The sequence below is a fragment of the Chelonia mydas genome, chromosome 2 (genome assembly GCF_015237465.2).
Source record: "Chelonia mydas isolate rCheMyd1 chromosome 2, rCheMyd1.pri.v2, whole genome shotgun sequence".
NCBI classification, from domain to species: Eukaryota; Metazoa; Chordata; order Testudines; family Cheloniidae; genus Chelonia; species Chelonia mydas.
Genome location: NC_057850.1, coordinates 86,203,287 through 86,221,745, shown reverse-complemented (window position 1 = coordinate 86,221,745; position 18,459 = coordinate 86,203,287). Strand labels below are relative to the sequence as shown.

General features: G+C 42.2%; 1 protein-coding gene across 10 annotated transcripts in view; it reads right to left on the bottom strand.

The window, feature by feature from the left end:
- MTCL1 (microtubule crosslinking factor 1) overlaps positions 1–18,459 on the bottom strand; it is a 175,179-nt gene that overhangs the window by 140,116 nt on the left and 16,604 nt on the right. For all 10 annotated transcript variants that reach the window (XR_005224366.2, XM_027824780.3, XM_027824781.3 and 7 more), the window contains exons 2-3: positions 11,030–11,254; positions 9,596–9,754 (exon numbers count right to left, since the gene is read on the bottom strand). Coding sequence is in view for 9 of the 10 variants with exons in the window: in XM_027824780.3 (XP_027680581.2) it covers positions 9,596–9,754; positions 11,030–11,254 (384 nt within the window). In the remaining variant the exon portion in view is untranslated. The remainder of the gene's footprint in view (positions 1–9,595; positions 9,755–11,029; positions 11,255–18,459) is intronic.

The following is an 18,459-nucleotide window of genomic DNA, read 5'->3' as shown; positions in this document are numbered from 1 at the left end:
CCCAGGTGCAGAGCAGAACTGATTGGGTGCATTCACTAGCCTTGCAGATGATGGGTGTTAAACCCCATCTCTCTCTCTCTCACAAACACGTATGTACACACACTCTCTCTCTCTCAAGGTAGAACCCCTAAGGTTACTCTCTCCCCTTCGCTGTATGGGGCCCTCCTCCTCTTCCTCTACATCGTGTACTCAGATGAACAAACAACTTTTAATCTATCAAATCTTCATAACATTCCTTCCAATATTCTCTCTCTTGGATGTGTATTTGCAGGGCCTTCTCTACAGCAGTTAATCTCTCTCGAAGTTCCTGGATCTGCATTCTCTCCATGGATGGTGTGTCCTCCTGTTGTCAGCCTGGAGGTGGTGGGTCAGGGTCTACGATCAAGCAGCTTCTCCCATCTCCATGCTTAGGACATCCATTCGGCATGAACTCGCCCAATTAGCTTCCTCTTGGCAGGGACCTGCTCTTGGCTTCTAGAAGCCAGGGCACCCTTGTCAGATGTTCCCATGCTTCACAGGGCAGCTAGCTCCTGTTCGAGTTGTTGCTGACATTTCTTTTAAACACCAGGTCTAGCATTGTCAGAACCAGGTCTTGCTCTTATTTTGTGGCCTCCTCTATTATCTTCTATCATGAGGCTTACATCTCCTTCAGCTCTTGGTTTGCCTTCTGTGACTGTGTCTCCATGGCCTGTAGTTGACCTGGCATTTCTTGTTCACCTCTCTTGACTAACTTCTCCCAGTCCACTGAGTCCACGCACTCTGGTCCCACCTCTGGCACACCTGGTCAAACAGACCGTGTTTGGGGGATGGCCGTCTTATGGTCAACTCATCCATGCGGTACTTTGTCTTCTAATAAAGATGGGAAATTAAGCCAGCTTCGGCCCACAACTATGGGCCAAGGCTGGCCTTTTACTGCACCAGCCCTCAGTTTGTTCCTCTGACTTGTATATCTCTCTCTACTTCCGCTGTCAGGTAGACTCATCTATCTCCATGCCCACATGAAACGTGCACCAGACTATTTTCAGTCAGGAGACTAATCTCCCAAACTACCATCTGCCCACATCCGGAGCCAATCAATCCTCTCATTTCAGGGCCAGCCTCTTTAGCACTTACCTGCTACACTGGAGTGCACCCCGTACTGAGAGAATAGACTGGGCTGTGGTAGCAATCCAAACAGCAGCACTTCATGTGTGGGTAGTCTTTTATTACTCGGTTGGCCACATCAGAAATGCACAACTGTGTTCTCCTCATCAACCCAGAGGCCTGTCCCACATACCTTGTGATGACTAAGGCACCACAACCTCTTTCGGTTTCTTAAGAACTTCTCGCCCCCGTATGTGCTCCATGCCATCCCAGGGTCAGAGTTCTCGGTCACCTTGCTTTCCTCTAACAGTCCCCTTGAACTAACCCCCCCCAACCAGGGGGTTCGGTATTATCCCCTTCCATGTAGGCCTCCGCCCTCTCCACCACCTCATCAGTAGAAGTCAGTCAAAACATCCTGACTCAGCTTTGGACTCCAGCAGGCAAAAGCCTTAGGAATTGATCTAAAATTACAAGGTCCTCCACCTTATCTAAGGAGTTTGTGTTGGATAGCAGACAGATCCCATAAATGCTGCACTGCCACTTTAGGGCACACACCACAGGGGACAGGCTCAGTCCCCGCCTACGCAAAATGGCATCTTTTACAATTCTACAGGACTGCGCCTGCTCATCAGACAAAGCTTGGCAGGTCACTTGAGCTTCTCCCAAGAGGAACTGGGCCTCTCGAGCTGTCCAAGAGGATTCAGTCCATCCTGCTGCAGTCGCTACCCCATCAAAGCTGCGCAAAATGCCTCTGGGTCATCACCTGGACCCAATTTTGCTAGGCCGGATACTGCTCTGGCAGAATTTTTTTCTCCTGAAATTACCCAGGACCCTGGGGTCCATTTCTCTAGGCATGACAGGAAACGTTCTTGCTGAGCCTGTTGAGCCTCTTGCTGTTTCTGTCCTTGTAATAGATGCAACAAAAGGCATGCATCTGCTTGCGCTGGGCTGCCAGCATGCAGATTACAGCCTCCAGGTTCCCCATAGGAAAGGGAAAAAAAGAGAGATTTAGTCCGTCCATCTGCCCCTCACCTTTAAGGCAGTTGGTATCTCCCTCCTTCTTCAGAGGTGAGTCTCCACAATCCCATGCTAGTACTAATATGTGGTAGGGCTCACTCATCCTTCAAGTGCCCGTTTGCGTCAGTGTGGGATGTTGCCACTATATTCAACTTCAGTGCCTCCTGCTGGCTGCCTGCTGCTGACTCCAAATCTTCTGTGGCTCAGCCCCTCCGGCCAAATCACAAAGTTCAACCCCCCGTCTGGGGTATTACCAACAACTCTACATAAATCTGGATAATTCTTGCCCCCTTGGACTACTGAAGTTCTCTTCTTGTACTTGCAAAATCCCTATTTTGCAGCTTCTCTCACAGGAGCCTATGCTGCCTCTGTTACACACTGTCCCCATTATTTCTGTCTGTTACCCTAACCCTGGGCTTCTCTCCGCCAGGGAGACATGTCTCCCCTACAGTCTTCCCCCTCAACTGACCTCTTTCAGTCTACTTATAATGGCTTAGCTCTGCCTGCTCTGGCCAGGAGCCAATTAGGTACTCACCTCCCCAGGTGCAGAGCATGATTAATTAGGTGTATTCACTAGTCTTGCAGGTGATGGGGGTTAAGCCTCATCACAGAGTTAACCCCTAAGGAATTTCACAGTAAAAGACTGAATATTCAGGATGATACCTTCACCATGGTGGCCAAGTCCACAGCACATATGATATGGAACATGTTTGAGTTTTTTAGGTGGGGGGGAGGGTGTTTGGCAATGGGATGGAAGAAAGGGAAATGGATGTATGCTGTGAACTTTCGGGCGGGGGGTTAGATCTGCACTAGTTTTCATACCTAAAGGCTTCAAAAATATTTAAAAACAAAAGTTCCTAGAATCTGGCATTTGCCAAATCTCAGCTAATTTATTAGGCAGGTTTCATTGTAACTAACTGGCATTTTGGCAAATCTGCAGCTACGGTAGATCACTTTCCCACTGTGAATGTCATCATTCCAAACAGTAACATTATCTACATGTAAAGGTCAGCTGAGGTCTATAAAAGCCTCAAGGAGTGAGGCTGTGGACAGTCTGATTTATAGGAAGACAGTGTTCTTTGAAGGCTGTGCCCAGTTTGAGTACCATGGGATTAGGTTTGCAGGCATGTTTTAAAAAGCTAGACTATGATCAGCAGAGGCATTGTTAATTAATCATTCCCAGAATATTATACTCAAATGGTGACACTGGGGCTTGTAAACACAATCAAATGGCTGCTGCCAAACGAGGACTGCAGTAAGAAATACCTAGAATGATGTGCATGATAAGAATGTATATACTGGCTGATGCTGGAGTCTTCTGGTTCATTATTTTTCCAAGGAAAAAAAAGTCAGACACTACAAAATTGCACTACAGGAAAACATTTTGCCTTTCAATTTCTTCACTAATCATTGCAGAAGACTTCACTACTATAGTTCTCACAGTTAGTAACCCCTAAATAGGATTACCATGTCAACAGGATGACTTTGCCATGCTTTTTAAAAGTTACTTCACTCTATACTTTACTAGTTCTCTCTCCCCTCTTCTTGTACTGGTGCCCAACCAATTCCTACACTTCAAACCTGGTGCTAGCTAACTGAAACAAAAGGTGCATGAAAAAAATGTATTTGCTTTTGATACAAAGAATTAAGAAGCTATGAGAATCCACCCTCTAGCTTCACTAGAGAAGTGACTGAACTCTGTCAAGCGCTACCGGAATCATAGAGTCTTAGCTTAATAGATGATAGGATGTGTGTTCTCCAAATGATACATTAGAGGAGTAAATTCTGCGAACTGTGCCAAAGGAATTGAAGCCTGATCTTTACCCGGTACCTTGTATATTTACACCAGAGAGGAGACTGAAACAAGGGCAAATGCAGCTGTGGGCATGGTACACATTGAGGAGCCGCTTATCTGTTGTGGGGGCCAGGCTTATAAGCAGTGCTGCTAAACCAGCAGCCAATGAGGAGCTGTGGCCACTCTGTCAGTTCCAAGGCAGCATAACTGGGCTCATTTGTTGCCTAGCAGCAGGTAGTCGAGGAGCAGCCAGCGGTTGGTCTGGACCCTGAGAATAACTCCCTGTGCACAGCCCTGACAAGTAACCTCCAGCTTGTTTTACCATATCATGTAAATAAAGCTAAATTCTTCTCTCAGACACATCCTTTCTACTTCCACTGCCTTCAAAGGAGTTGTGCATGTGTCTCTCTGGTCAGAATTTGGCTCTAAACAGCATAGGATAAAGCCAGTTCAGTGACCCGTCACTTCTATTTTTATTAGTGTCTTAATACAGCCTTCCATTTTGTTAAACAGAACAATATTTCAACCACAAAAGAAAATTAACTTTTACTTTAAAGTAGCGGTTCTTGAGCTGCAGTTGTTCGAGCCCTATGTGGTATTTTGTAGTAAGAACTTTCCAAGAGCCAAGCAGTGGAGGGGTAGGGTAGGGCTGAGGGCTGGGATGGGTACATGAGAGCATCTCTATTACCAAGTGATCTTCCAAATTGAAGGGCGCTGGGAGACACAATTGTCTTAAAGAGTTTGCAGCTACCCTGCGGAACCTCATTTACAGTATGCTTTAGTTTTCATCTAAATTCATGCACCCTAACGAGAGTACTGCTGGTCCCCAGACCTTCATTTCTCCATCCTCTCAGATGAAAATGAACAGGACCTGTTTCCTCTCACTGTCTCGCTTTCTCATTCTACCTGTGCCTTCCTTCCGGAGAATGATAACAAGCCTCAGTTACAATAAAGGCCCTCCAATAACTGTAAGTGATTTCCTGCATAAAGAAATCTGGAGAACACCATTCATGCCTGCTGAGGGAAAAAGGATTTTAACTCAACAGGAAGGATTCCAAATGCAATTGATTTTATCTTTGAATTAGCTAAGAGAGCCTGTGCAGGACAGGGGGAATTAGGAGAGGCAGTTATGTCACAGCTCCCAGTGACAGAGAAAGTGCTTCCCCCTCCCCCCCACCAGCCCTTATGCCTTCAATGACAACAGAAGAAGGTTATCAGCTGCTCAATACGGCTTTTCCACAGAAAATAAATCCCCCTTTCTCCCTGGTTACACAATCTCATTCATTTCTTGCTAAACCATTTTATAACATTCATGTCAAATCTTTCTGCAGCTGCTACCTCATTCCTAATCCTCCCCATTCTTTGTCTTTTTCAGCAGGGCTACCCTTTTCAAGCAACTTGAACCCTGCCATGTCACTATCTGTCTTTTTCTCTTTGCTGGCTGAAAACTCCAAGCACAAAGAATACACCAAAATATACATTTAGCAGCTGCAAATAAGAGACACAATCTATTCTCCTCTCAGGGAAAAGAAGCAGGCTCTATGCATTTTCAATACTTTTGTGCAATGTGGAGCAGGAATGGTCCATTGCCATTTCTAGGCAGCTACTGAAGTTTAAAGACTGAACCATATTATATGCAACACAAGTAGTGTCACTTAAAGCTAAAGTTGCCTGATGCTTTCCATTATAGGGACCTATTTTCATTGCTTATAATTTTGCCAAACATAAACCACTCAGGTTAAAATTTTCGATGATAGGTGTCTCAGGCTGAGTTTATGTTGTTTTTCTTAGTTTTGGCTAAAATGGTTCAGTCATGTCCAAGAATGAGGCTCTAAAGATTCCAACACTGATGTGGACTCATGGGGCTTGAGGGGTCATTATGGTACCACACAATGGAATTTGTGTTCTCAATTTGTAAGCTTAAAAAAAATCTTAGAAAATTACACACACACACAAATGTTTAAAGAACATAAAGGTTGCAAAGTCAGGCACTCAAAGGTTAGGAAATGACTGAATTAGAGGTTGCCTGTGCCTCCTTGTGAACACACATTATGATGCTGTCTTTAGTTACATGATCACATACTATTTCTCTCACAGGATCGCTGCCTCATTCAGTCCACAGGATTCATCCACTTTGGGGATGAATCAGGATTGTATAGTGAAGGAGGCTGTCGTCTGTAAGACCCCAGCTTCATTTGCTATAGAAACTGCAAGGTGTGTAGTGAATAAGGCAGGCTACTGCAGGAAGAGAAAGGAGGGTCTCATTAAGGCAGTTGAATGCTGCCCTAGAAAGTTGAATTCTATCCCTGCCTCTACCACCTATTTGATGCTGGGCAAATTGTATAAACTAACATTTTCACAGGTGGCCACTGTCTGTTCCTCAATGTTTGGGTACCCAAATTGAGACAACTGGGGTCTGATTTGCAGAAGTGCTGAGCACTGACAGCTCCAGCTCAATGGGAGCTCTGCTCTGAATATATAAAGTGCTATAAAATGCTAAGAATTCTGAAACAATCAGGTCCTAGGCATCTCAGATGTGGGACCCAAAAGGAGTTGATACTTTTGACAGTTCTGTGCATCAGCTCCCTATCTCTAAACCTGGGATAATATTACTTCATCTCACAAGGGCAAGGGCATTATGAAGATAAATTCATTAATGTTTGTGAAGCACTTAGATACTATGATGAGAGAGCACCATAAGAAAACCCAAGAGGAAATCAATAATTCTCTTCTGTTCAATGTTTGGATGGTGTGCAGTAAATAATGCATGGAGTCACATGCTGAATGATGAGGATAAAGAGAACTTCATAGATTATAAAGCCAGAAGGGACCACTGTGATCATCTAGTCTGACCTTCTGTATAACACACGCCATAGGACTTCCCTGAATTAATTCCTGTTTGAAATAGAGTAGATCTTTTTGAAAAACATCCAGTCGTGATTTAACAATTGTCAGTGATGGAGAATCCACCACGACCTTTGGTAAATTGTTCCAACAGTTAATTACCCTCACTATTACATTTTTTTCACCTTATTTCCAGTCTGAATTTGTCTAGCTTCAGCTTCCAGATATTGGATCTTGTTATATCTTTGTCTGCTAGACTGAAGAGCTGATAATCAAATTTTTGTACATTAACTATCCACTCAGTGAGCACCATCCTACCTATGCCTTGAATAGGGCAGGGGTCCTGTGGAAAAAACAGTTTGTAATCATGTAATTTAAAAGACTGTATCATAATGCACATGCACCAAAAAGGTCAAATTATGGTTGCACAGGAAGCCTTAATTCTGGCATTTCCTAACTTATGAGAGCTGAACTTCACAACTTCAACATTCTTTTATTGTAGGGTTTTTTTTAATATATATAATTTTATCTACAACATTATCCCAACTACTATCCAATCAAATCCTAGATCCCAGGACATAGGTACAATGGCCAGGCTACACACTGGAAACCTCTGTCAGAGGCTGGGGTTGGGAGGAAGGAGTAGTCCTACTCCCCATCCTGCATAATAGTCACAAAGGCACATTACAGCCACTACTGCAACCACAGGGCTGTAACAGTCCTCACAGCCAGTGCACATCCATCCTATCCCCGTAACTGTGGATTGATTGCCCCTTCCCTGACACCCCACTTTGCCACTCCTCCTCTCCCTCTGCACTTGGTTGCGGTTGCTCTTACAACGCAGAGCTCTGCGGAATTCAGTGCAGTGTCTCCAAATCCTATCTCCCTCCCATCTGCACAGCTACTGAGCATCATTTCTCTGGTTAAGGGCCTGCTATGGCCAGGTGGAGGGGACCAGAGTTTGTCTCTCAGTATGCATTACTGTCCTCATCTTGAGCAAAAAACATATTCTTCTCCCTTTCTTCCAGATTAAAACATTTAAACCTGGCATGGTGGATCACAGCAATCTGAACAGAAACCTTGTTTATTTATTTATTAAAAGGATGACAGAGATTGTTATACAGCTTCCTGATTCTGAGGCCATCATCACACCTTGCAAAGGCCTCCAAGAACACTACAGTATACAAAAGATGAAGGATTTTCTGAACAGCCTTTAGGATGGCTTTTCTACTGATCACCAATGGACTAACTTTCCTACCAGCATGTCTACACTATATTCTTTTACAGCTTTGCCTCTATCAAATAATGCTGAAGATAAACGGCATTTTCCAGTGATTTGGTTGTAAGCTCTTTAAGGCAGGAACCACTTCTTCATTTTCAGTGCTAAGTGAACCTCCGGCACTCAATACAGACAAATATTTGGTACATTTTCAATAACTGGCTCGGGGCTTATGCCCTACCTATTCCCTACCAGGTCCTCAGCTTGACCATATAAATAAATTCTGTAGAGAATTTTACTTTGTTGGACCATTTGGTCCTCCCATTACTCTGATCAGCCATACCTTGGTTCTCAAAATACTTCCTCCTACAGACCACCAGGCAGGAGCCTCTGTGGATTGCAGTTTGATAACCAGTGCATTACAACAATGCACAGATAGTTATAAAAAACAGCTTGTATAGCGGATGGCAGGGTTTTGTATGGCATGTGCTTGCCATGTCTTTTAGCAAATTACAATGCCCTACAAGCACAGCATCTGCAAATAGCTTAAAGTAAAAAAACAAATAAACAAAACTCTCTATAACTAGGCATCAGTCAGACTGTCCTTTTGGGGCAAATCCTCAGGTGGTATAAACTGACATAGCTCCACTGAAGTTTACACCAGCTGAGGATCTGCCACTTTATGTATAGTAAGCTCCAAAATTGTTGCAATGAGCTCATTCTCCTCACAACCCAAATGCACACAGAAATTAAATATGGTTTGTCAACCTTATACAATGAATCAGGCTTTGTGCCAGTTGATTCACAAGCATTGTTTGAAAGATTAAAATAAGCACATAATTACACCAGCTCTCTAAATCTGTCCACAGCTCAGAGGATAAACGGCTTACCTCATTATGTTTAAATGTTCTATCTCAATCTGGTTTAAGAACGGCCAGAGACAGTGGGCTACCAACATGCTGTACTGTGACAAGAAAAGAGATGCTACCATAGATCAGGGTATGATCCATGTTTGGTCTTCCATCTTCCTTTATTGTATCCTCCATTCCTCACTTCACTTCCATCCAAGCAGCATCATTGTATCCATTATGAATATGTGTCAAGAAATTATTCCTTTTCCTAACACACAACATTTTTGTTTCTCAGTTCAATGGTTTTTGTGCATTACAAACCAATTCCTACCTGCCTTGCTCCACCAGTAGTCCAACTGATGTCAACTAGTAAGGTAAGCCAAGATTTATTCTGTCAATCTAAATTAACCTTTCAGGAACAAATCTTGTAGGATTTACTCAATCCTAATATAAGCAAAACTCCCAGATCTTACGTTATCATATTGAAGTCAATGGGAGTTTTGCCTTTGTAAAAACTGAGGCATGCAGGAAAATGGGGTATACGCACCGTAATGGGCACTGGATAAAAAATAGTTGATGGCTTCTCAATGGATTCTAAATTATGAATGCCACTGGGCAAGTAAAAAGATTTTGCAGATGATTATCAGTGCCAATTGTATCAGCAGCTCCAATGAAAGAAGGTATTTTAATATCTTTGTTTCAGAAACATTCTAAAATGCTTTGATAACAAGCTTTCCATTTAAACCAAGAACATGGTTCTGCATGATTTTCCTGGCTCGTGCTTACCTCTTTCAACCTGTCCAGCTCGTTTTGTAGCGCCTGTTTGGATATTTCCACCTCAATGATCTGCTGCCGAAGGATTTCATTCTCATCTTCTGCTTTCACACGTTTCTCCTCCACACTCTCCAGTTCATGGTGCAGTCTGACAGATACATCTTTGGCTACCTGGTTAGAATAGCATCAACACCACATAAGAAATCTAACTACCTGAACATGCAATATACATACATTATAATCTTGGATAATCAAGGGATCTTCAATTTAAATTATTAGACCCAGTTTTGAATACTCAAACCACAGGAGAATTTACATTTATGTTTCCAATGGAGAAAATGAAGATGGGAACTTCAGAGTTATCAAAGCATTTCCCTTGACATATCAAGCTCAGAAACCCTAGGGATAGCATAATAATAATAATAAAAATGCAGAAGTTATACTGTTAAAATTGACAGATCACAGTTTTGATCAAAACAGCACCTCTGTGGCAGCCTCATCTACCAGGTCTTGCTGCATCAACAGCAGTCAGTACTAGGTAAAAGTGACAAGAAAACCAAAAAATAAAGAAGACTACACAGGTTTGCTAGGTTCAGCTTAACACAGGCAAGGATGAATATTCCCCCCAGACATATTTAGAAAAGTGAAGCTGATTTTGAACTGCAATACGATAGCAGTTGCAGGAAGCTTTTTATTTTGCACGTTCTAGTTCCAACATAACTGAACATAACTGAACTCTGTTTTTACAAAGCTTAACGTAAATGGAAACATTTCCACAAAATTATTTCAATATAAACTGTTTATTTTTATAGGAATGGTATTTTTCAACAGTGTCTGCAACCCAAACATTGTACCAAACTGCTAAGGGATGATCACCATGAATTGGAACTGACTAAAAGGAAACATGATTTTAACTAGTCTATTTTCAATTTTCAAAGCTAAGTGAAATGCACCTGAGGGAGCATTGACAGAGATGGCTGGGTCACTTGAGATGACAAGATATGTTGGCCAGAAAGGACAAGAGCTAGTAGTCATGGGACAAAGATCATGAGGGAGACCCAGTAGTTTGAGACTCTGAAGAAGAACACGAAGGAGGCTGGTGTCAGCTTGGAAGATGCTCTTGACAATAACACTTGGAGATGAACAACAACAGCCTCCAACCCCGATTGACAGGATAAGGCAAAGGTGAACAAGATAGAAATGTAACTTGATCGTGTTCCTTTCATTTGAATTTGTGTATAGTTTTCATTTAGTTAAGTCCCTTTTTTCATGAAATTAAGTTGCACATTTGCTTTCTGCCAAGAAATAAGGACACTGGGTCTGATATTTTGAGAAATACAAATAATTGTTTTATGTTACTTTTATATCTATTATTTTGACAAGAGACTAAGATTGTGTCCTTTCACTTTTTCCTATGAATATATTCCAAACAAGTACCTTACCCACCTTTAAATCTTGCTCCAAACTTCTAATGAGCTCTCCATCCACTTGGCCTGTCTGCGCAACTTTCAAACTTTTCTGTTCTGCTTTCCTGAGACGATACTGCAGGATGCGACAGTTCTTGTTTGCACGGTCCAGCTCTTTCCGGAGTTCCTGCAGCTGATAAACATCTTCCTCTAAATAACTGTCACGCATCTCCTCCATTTCAGCTCGAAGTTCGTCCAATTCATCCTGTGAAAAGCCAAAACACCTGTCCATTAGATCTCCAAATCTCATCCAGGAGAATAAAAAAGAAACATGCTTGTCAAGATACAATATCAAAAAGGTGATGCAGACTGCAATATGCAGCTCCAGATGTCATGGGAATATCAATATTATCCCTTACTAGAATAGTTATGTTGAATTACATTAATGAATGTCTGTTTTATTTGTTTTAATTGCCATGGTAATTAAGAATGGACCAGAGTTACCAGGATGTGTATCTGTCTCCTGAAACCAATAGCACCATAATTCTTTCCTTCTCCAAATGAATTAAAATGAAATTTACATAATAATTAGCCATTATCTTAGCTGATTGTTTATTTCATCAGAATTATAGCAAACCTACTTAAGTGTCTGAATTTCTCTGTGTGATGTCTTTATAACAGAGAGTCCTTTGAAGAAATAAAATGTTCTTTCCCCCTTTAATAACTTTAATAAATCTTTGCAACATGAACTTTTCAACTTTCAGCCAAATAATCAACTGTTCCACATCAGAATGCTTTATGTCCAAGTCTTTTAGTGAATGCACATTGAATTCCCGGTCAGTTGAAAAGCCCCTCCCTCACCTAGGCAGGGTGTGTGCACAGACACACTTGCCAATCCCAGAATCACGTGGGCAGAAAAGTACCTGTGTCAACACGAATGTAAACAGGTCATGCCTTCCCTCAAATCTTTTAATTGTCCCAGTTCTAAATTATACCAGGAGTGGAACATGCTCGCTAAAGTCACATATTAAGGTTTACAGCAGGGTAAACCGCTTCTGAAGGAGGATAAGCTCTATCATTCCCATTCATTTAATCTGTGCGTGATTGATGCTTTTGAGCTAAAACTCTTATATGGGCCTTCCAGCTCAGGGGTATAGGCCATTAAATTACTACATGGTGGCTCAGGGGATCTCTACGGCTCTATTATTAACTAAGTTTAAAATGAGAAAGGACTTGTGCCAAGGCAAAGAGCAAGGACAGGAGATGTTCTCCACCATAAAATCCTCCAGAATGACTGATACAGCTGCAGTATATTATTAGCCAAATCAAAAAGGCACAGTTATGTATTTTAATGAGCAACAGAATCAAGCAGTATTAGCAATATTCACAGGGGAAAAAATGTTACATAGTAGGTCTGCAGTATTTTCAGCGTTATTTGTCTCCTGCCTACTTTCAGCTAATAATTGCATTTCTTGCTTCTAAAACATGCATAAGCTAAGCATATGACATCCTTCTTGTTCCCCTTTCTAAGTTTTCAGTTCCTACTCTTTTTTTTCCACCTCCCCCCACACACACACTTCTTATTGACTTGTCTTCTTATTCCCCATCCTGCAAACATTGTTGCAGAAGCTTAATTGTACACGTGGGTTACGGTACTATTCACTTCAATGGAACTATTCACATGTGTAAAGTTGAGCATGTTCATAAGTGTTCGCTGGATCGGGGTCTTAGACTGTAATCTCCCTGGGACAGAGACCTTGTCTATACACGTATTTATATAGTGTCAATCACAATGGATGTTCAACTACAATTAGGACTTCTGGATGCTACAGTAATATAAACATCAGTACCTATCATATTGTTCATTTCTTCTTAAAATTCTGCCAGGGGTTCTGAGGTGGTGCTCGCTGGCATGGAATTTATTCAATCCTTGAAAGGGGTGTACATATCCCCCTTTCAAATGCAGACTAGAATGGGAGTAGAAAGGTAGGGTTGTGACCCAAACCTTTCCACAATGTTTCCCTCCCCTCCTTTCTTTCACTTACCTATACCCACAAGACACAAGGAGGAGCAGGGAACCTACTCATCAACAGGATCATGATCAGCCCTTGAGCTGCAGAAAAGAGGTGGGAGCTCCTTTTGTCTTCACCTCCACCACCACACCCAAAATGCCTACACAGGGGCTAGCCACACATTGGCCCAGCGTATGATTTTTAGTTGGCAATGTCTCTTTAAACTCAAACATAACTGAAAGTTATCAAGTTACCCTAACAAGTGGAAGACACACCGATGTGGGACTTACAGGCTTGTCATGAATCACTCTGGATGCATCATTTTATGCCAGTCCCCTGCAGCATGGCAAGATGAATGTACTTCTAAATCACTTCTAATAGCTGTGTGTTTAAGCTAGCCTTGACTGTATCCAATTACAGTAATTTCACAACTTCCCTTGGCCATTGACCCAACTGTATATGTAGTTTTATTTCTCCCAATATTTAACCTACATTTATCTTGTTCCACCTTAAGCTCATTATCTCCCATCTTATCTTTGCTAACGAATTAGTATTGGATGCTTGTTCTCTTTACAACATCCTGGCCAAAAGAAGGAGCATCCATCTTTGCTTAACTTTATTAACAACAAGGGCTTGTATTCACTGCAAAGTTAACTTGAGTTATAAATTGAGTGTTGCCACTAACTCAACTCTCTTTCACACATAAAAAACCCTCACCTTGAGTGTTTTTCAACTTGAATTAGCTAGCCCATCAAGGGATATAGACTAAAGCTTGGGTGCGCACAACTCATCAGCTGCTAGCACAACGATGTTGCAGTGTGGATGCAGGCTTGACTACCTCCAGTCCTCCAATGCCTTCCCATAATCCTCCCTGGGTGCTCAGAAAGGACAGACAAGTTCTCACACAATACACTGTGAAAGAACTCATAGCATGACTTAACATACAGTAGCATTAAGAATCATGGGCTGTGCTCTCAGAAGCCTTAGGGAAAAACACAAGCGCAGCGCCAGTGTGGACACAGCAATTAAAGTGTTATTTCAGTGTGGTTACTCTCATTCAAGGTAGACTAATTCAGGAGGACTAACTCGAGTGTAAAAAACATGAGTTTACTCTGCAGTGAAGACATACCATTAAGTTTCAAGTCAATTAATTAACCACAAATAACACACTATAACACTGAAGTAAACCCTACACACACCAAATTGAACAGAATTCTTTCAAAATACTATATATAATCCAGCCCTGGGTACTTCATGGCAAGCTGAATCTAAGTACTGTAGCAAGTACTATAGTTTCTATAGGATTCTGGTGCAGGAGACTGAACATAAATGAAACTGGCAAGAATATTTGTTTTAAAAGAAGCTTTTTAATGAATGAAATAAGAAATAAAAAATATGATACAGTAGCCCTGTCTTATTTATTTTAATAAATTTTGTTTTGTTTAGGTTTTTTTGTTTGTTTTTTTGCTGTCCCCACATTTTCACTATGTTGTACATTTCTGCATACATAATGCATAGCAGCACTTTAAATTTTTTAACGGAGAGGGAAGCTGGAGGTTTCGGCAGCAGCTTAGGGGACAGTTGTGTCTTTGGAACATGAGGATGACAGCTTGGTAATGTGTTATTTGCTAATGTGCTTAAGTGTTGACTTTGAAATTGGCATCTTTAGATTTCAGAATTAACAACACATTGGGATGAAGGGGGGCATTCATACATGTCAAAGATATTGTTTAAGGCTCTCCACTGACTCAGAATGCCTACGCTGGTTAGGTGCAGAGTCAGTTCACATTTTAAAAATTATCTTCATAACCATAAGTGTTAGAAACATTATTTGATTTTAAATGAAAGATTCCAAAGCACACTATCATGGCAGTGGATGGCATCCGTTGCTGCAGAATTCATGGGGCACTGTTTATAACTCCTTGCCCTTACTCCACATGCAAAAAGCAAAGGCCCATCCTTCAGCCATGAACCCCAAGTAATGCCTACAGATAACACTTCTAGCACCTGTTCTAGCACTTTATGTGACTTGTCTTCTTATTCCCCATCCTGCAAACATTGTTGCACAAGCTTAATTGTACATGTGGGTTACAGTACTATTCACTTCAATGGAACTATTCACATGTGTAAAGTTGAGCATGTTCATAAGTGTTCGCTGGATCGGGGTCTTAGACTGTATTCTCCCTGGGACAGAGACTTCTCATCCAATCCAGTACTTGCATCTAGGTAATCTGTCCACTTCCCAGAATCAAATAATCCAACAAAGGGGTTGAAGTAATTATGGCTATAAGGATTATGCACATATCAAAAACTACTAAATTACAATCCAAATTGGAAAGTTAATCTCTTGTCACCTCACTAACAGTCCCAACCATTGACACAACCACCGCAGTCAAACCAAAGTCCCCAATACTCTGAGTGTCAACCCCAAATCAAACTATGCCTGCCCACAAACTGGACAGATTAACTTGACCTTAATGAGCAGTGAAGCTAAGAAAAATTGAGCCCACTTTGCTGCTTCTTAAGAACCTCCAAATGGTCCACTCTTGACTTCTTTCCTGTCTCAAATTCTCAGCCAACTGGTCTCTAGACTCAGACCTAGAACCTCCTGCCAATGGTCGCCCAGGTCTCATCCCGGGGCCACTATTAGCTGGACAGTTGACTCCAGTCCCCTCCTTCAATCATTCCATTCTAATGATTCCCAGCAAAATTGCTCAAGCTGGTGTGAATTATATTTCTGTAGACTGTCAACTCTGCCCTTTGTTTTTACTGTAGACTACACATGTTAAATTCACTTAATCTTTCTGCTCATAGCTCTTAGTTTGAAAGCCTGTCATCATTTGTTATACTTGCCTCTGGACTCTTTTATACATTTATAAGATTTCATTTATTTCAAATATAACTTCGGGGATGAACTAGAAATCACCCTCTTAATGTACTAGAACCCACCCTCTTAATCTTTTTGATGGCAAAGGGGCTGTTCTTCAGCACATAGGTGAGTCTCAGAGTTGTACTACAAGGCATTTGAGTGCAGATTTCAAATGATGGCACAAACATTTCTGATCACATAAGGTAATGAATAAAGTAGTCTTCACCCTCACTGTGTACTTTATTTAGTGCTGAATACTATATGAACAAAAAGATAAAATAAAATATAGCCTCTGCCAATATGTACCCCAAGGAACTTGTTGGTTTCACAGTATGTTGTGGGGAAATAGCCATAATCTGCACATATTGTTATCCCTGACACTGCTACTTGGGCAGCCTAAGAATTGTTCCACTCATGTTTTCTCAAGCTTGTATCAATGCGCAACTCTCCAGCCAAGCAAAAAGGAATAGACTGAACATCTTCATGTGACAAAATCAGGAAAATCTATTTGAAATACTAAAAAGTGGAACGGCGGGTGCAAAGTCCTATTACTCTGAAATATAAAGTCAGCTCCAAACATCAGATGTGGTTTCAGAATGTGATTTTGCACAATAGCACTTGGAGATTCTGTGTGAGAGACAGAGAACCTCAACACAATTTATGGAGAAAGGGGTTACCCTTTCATGGTCCAAAATAAGGGTCTGACCTTGCTCCTAACGAAAGAAACAAAAACAGTGGCAAAAAGGCAGGTATGCCTATGCAGAAGAGATGCATGTTTGTCCATTGTAAATGAAAACATTGTTCAGTAACAGTTTATTCTTCTCTGAAGATGCTCAGAAGCACTAACAGTGTTTCAGGTGGTGTTAAAGGGCAGAGTCTGTTGCTAAAGAGAGCAGGCATGTAACCATGGAGTGTCAGCACATTGGCTCCCTTTTTTAAAACCTGATCATAGTATACTATAAAATAGCATACATCAGAGTCAATGCTCAGTGAAAACCAGTGCTGAAACACAAACACCCACAGCCAAGAATGAGAAAGATGCCTCCTTTTTACACTGCACACTTCAGCCTTGCAGACCTCTCAGGGGGAACTCCCAAAGCATAAAAACAGTACCAGAGTGACTAGCCTGAAGGTTTGGTTATATGGCTTGAAAGAATTCTATCTGGATCCTCTTAGATGATGTGAATACTAAGAGTAACAATTTGCAATCCTCACAACGGACATGGAGAAAAGACTCAGAGAAGTGGAAATTGCAGTTGAAACTATAATGGCTCAGGTTTTTAAATGTACTAATCAAGCCACAGTGGAGGAAAACATGTCAGTCACCGTTGATGTTAAAGCATAAGCACAGGAGAACCTTAATAGCTCCCAAACTTAGAAGCGTAAGAAAAAGATTCAGTCTGGTTGAGAGAGAGTTGGAAATGACAGATGGATTCAACCCATGTCTTCATTAAGGTTTGTTTTCGTTATTATTGTGGGCGAACAAACATTATTAGGATATTGCTTTTTACGTGTGTTCTGAATATGAACTTTCATATAGTATATTTTAATTTTGTAAAATTGCATAGAGAGCTTGGAATGGGGACTTAGTAGAAGTCAAAGCAAATAAATACATACAAAAAATGTCTGTTTGTTCATCTAGTAAAGGGGAACTGATATGATATGGTTTATAAAAGAATATATTACTGAGAGAATGGACCTGTACTTAAACAGGGACCTGGTTATTATTTTATATATATAAAATATATATACACACACACATATATACACACATATACATACACTCTGCTCCAATATCCCAAAGTGGCCATTTCAATTGCAAGACAAGGTGGAGAGCATGATGATCTTTACTTCTCTGTATGTCTGAAAGACTCACAGACTCATAGACTTTACGGTTTGAAGGGAGCATCATGATCATGTAGTCTAATGGTCTCCAACCTTTTTACGCCCAAGATCACTTTTTGAATTTAAGGGCAACCCAGGATCTACCCCACATTTTCCCCAAGGCCCTGCCCCTTCCCCGAGGCCCCATCCTGCTCATTCCATTCCCCTCTCCCTCCCTCGCACGCTCTATCCCACCCTCACTCACTTTCATTGGGCTGAGGCAGCGGATTGGGGTGCAGGAGGGGGTGAGGGGTGCAGGCTCTGGGAGGGAGTTGGGGTGCAGGAGGGGGCTCCAGGCTGGGGCAGTGTTGGGGTGCAGAAGGGTGTACAGGAGTGCATGAGGGGGTTTGGGCTGTTGGCTTCTGGAGGGGCTCAGGGCTGGGACAGGGGGTTGGGGTGTGGGACAGGTGCGGGCTCCCACCGGGTGGTGCTTACTTCGGGGGGCTCCCAGGTGGTGGCGCAGCAGAGCTAAGGCAGGCTCCCTGCCTGCCCCGGCCCCACGCCACTCCAGGAGGTGGCCAGCACGTCCCTGCGGCCCCCGGTGGGGGGTCACATGGTTCCGCACACTGCCCCTCCCTGCAGGCACCGCCCCGCAGCTCCCATTGGCTGCAGTTACCCGTTCCCGGCCAATGGGAGTGGTGGATGCAGGCAGGAGCAGCACGCAGAGACCCCCTGTCCATCCGTCCCAGAGACCACAAGGATCTG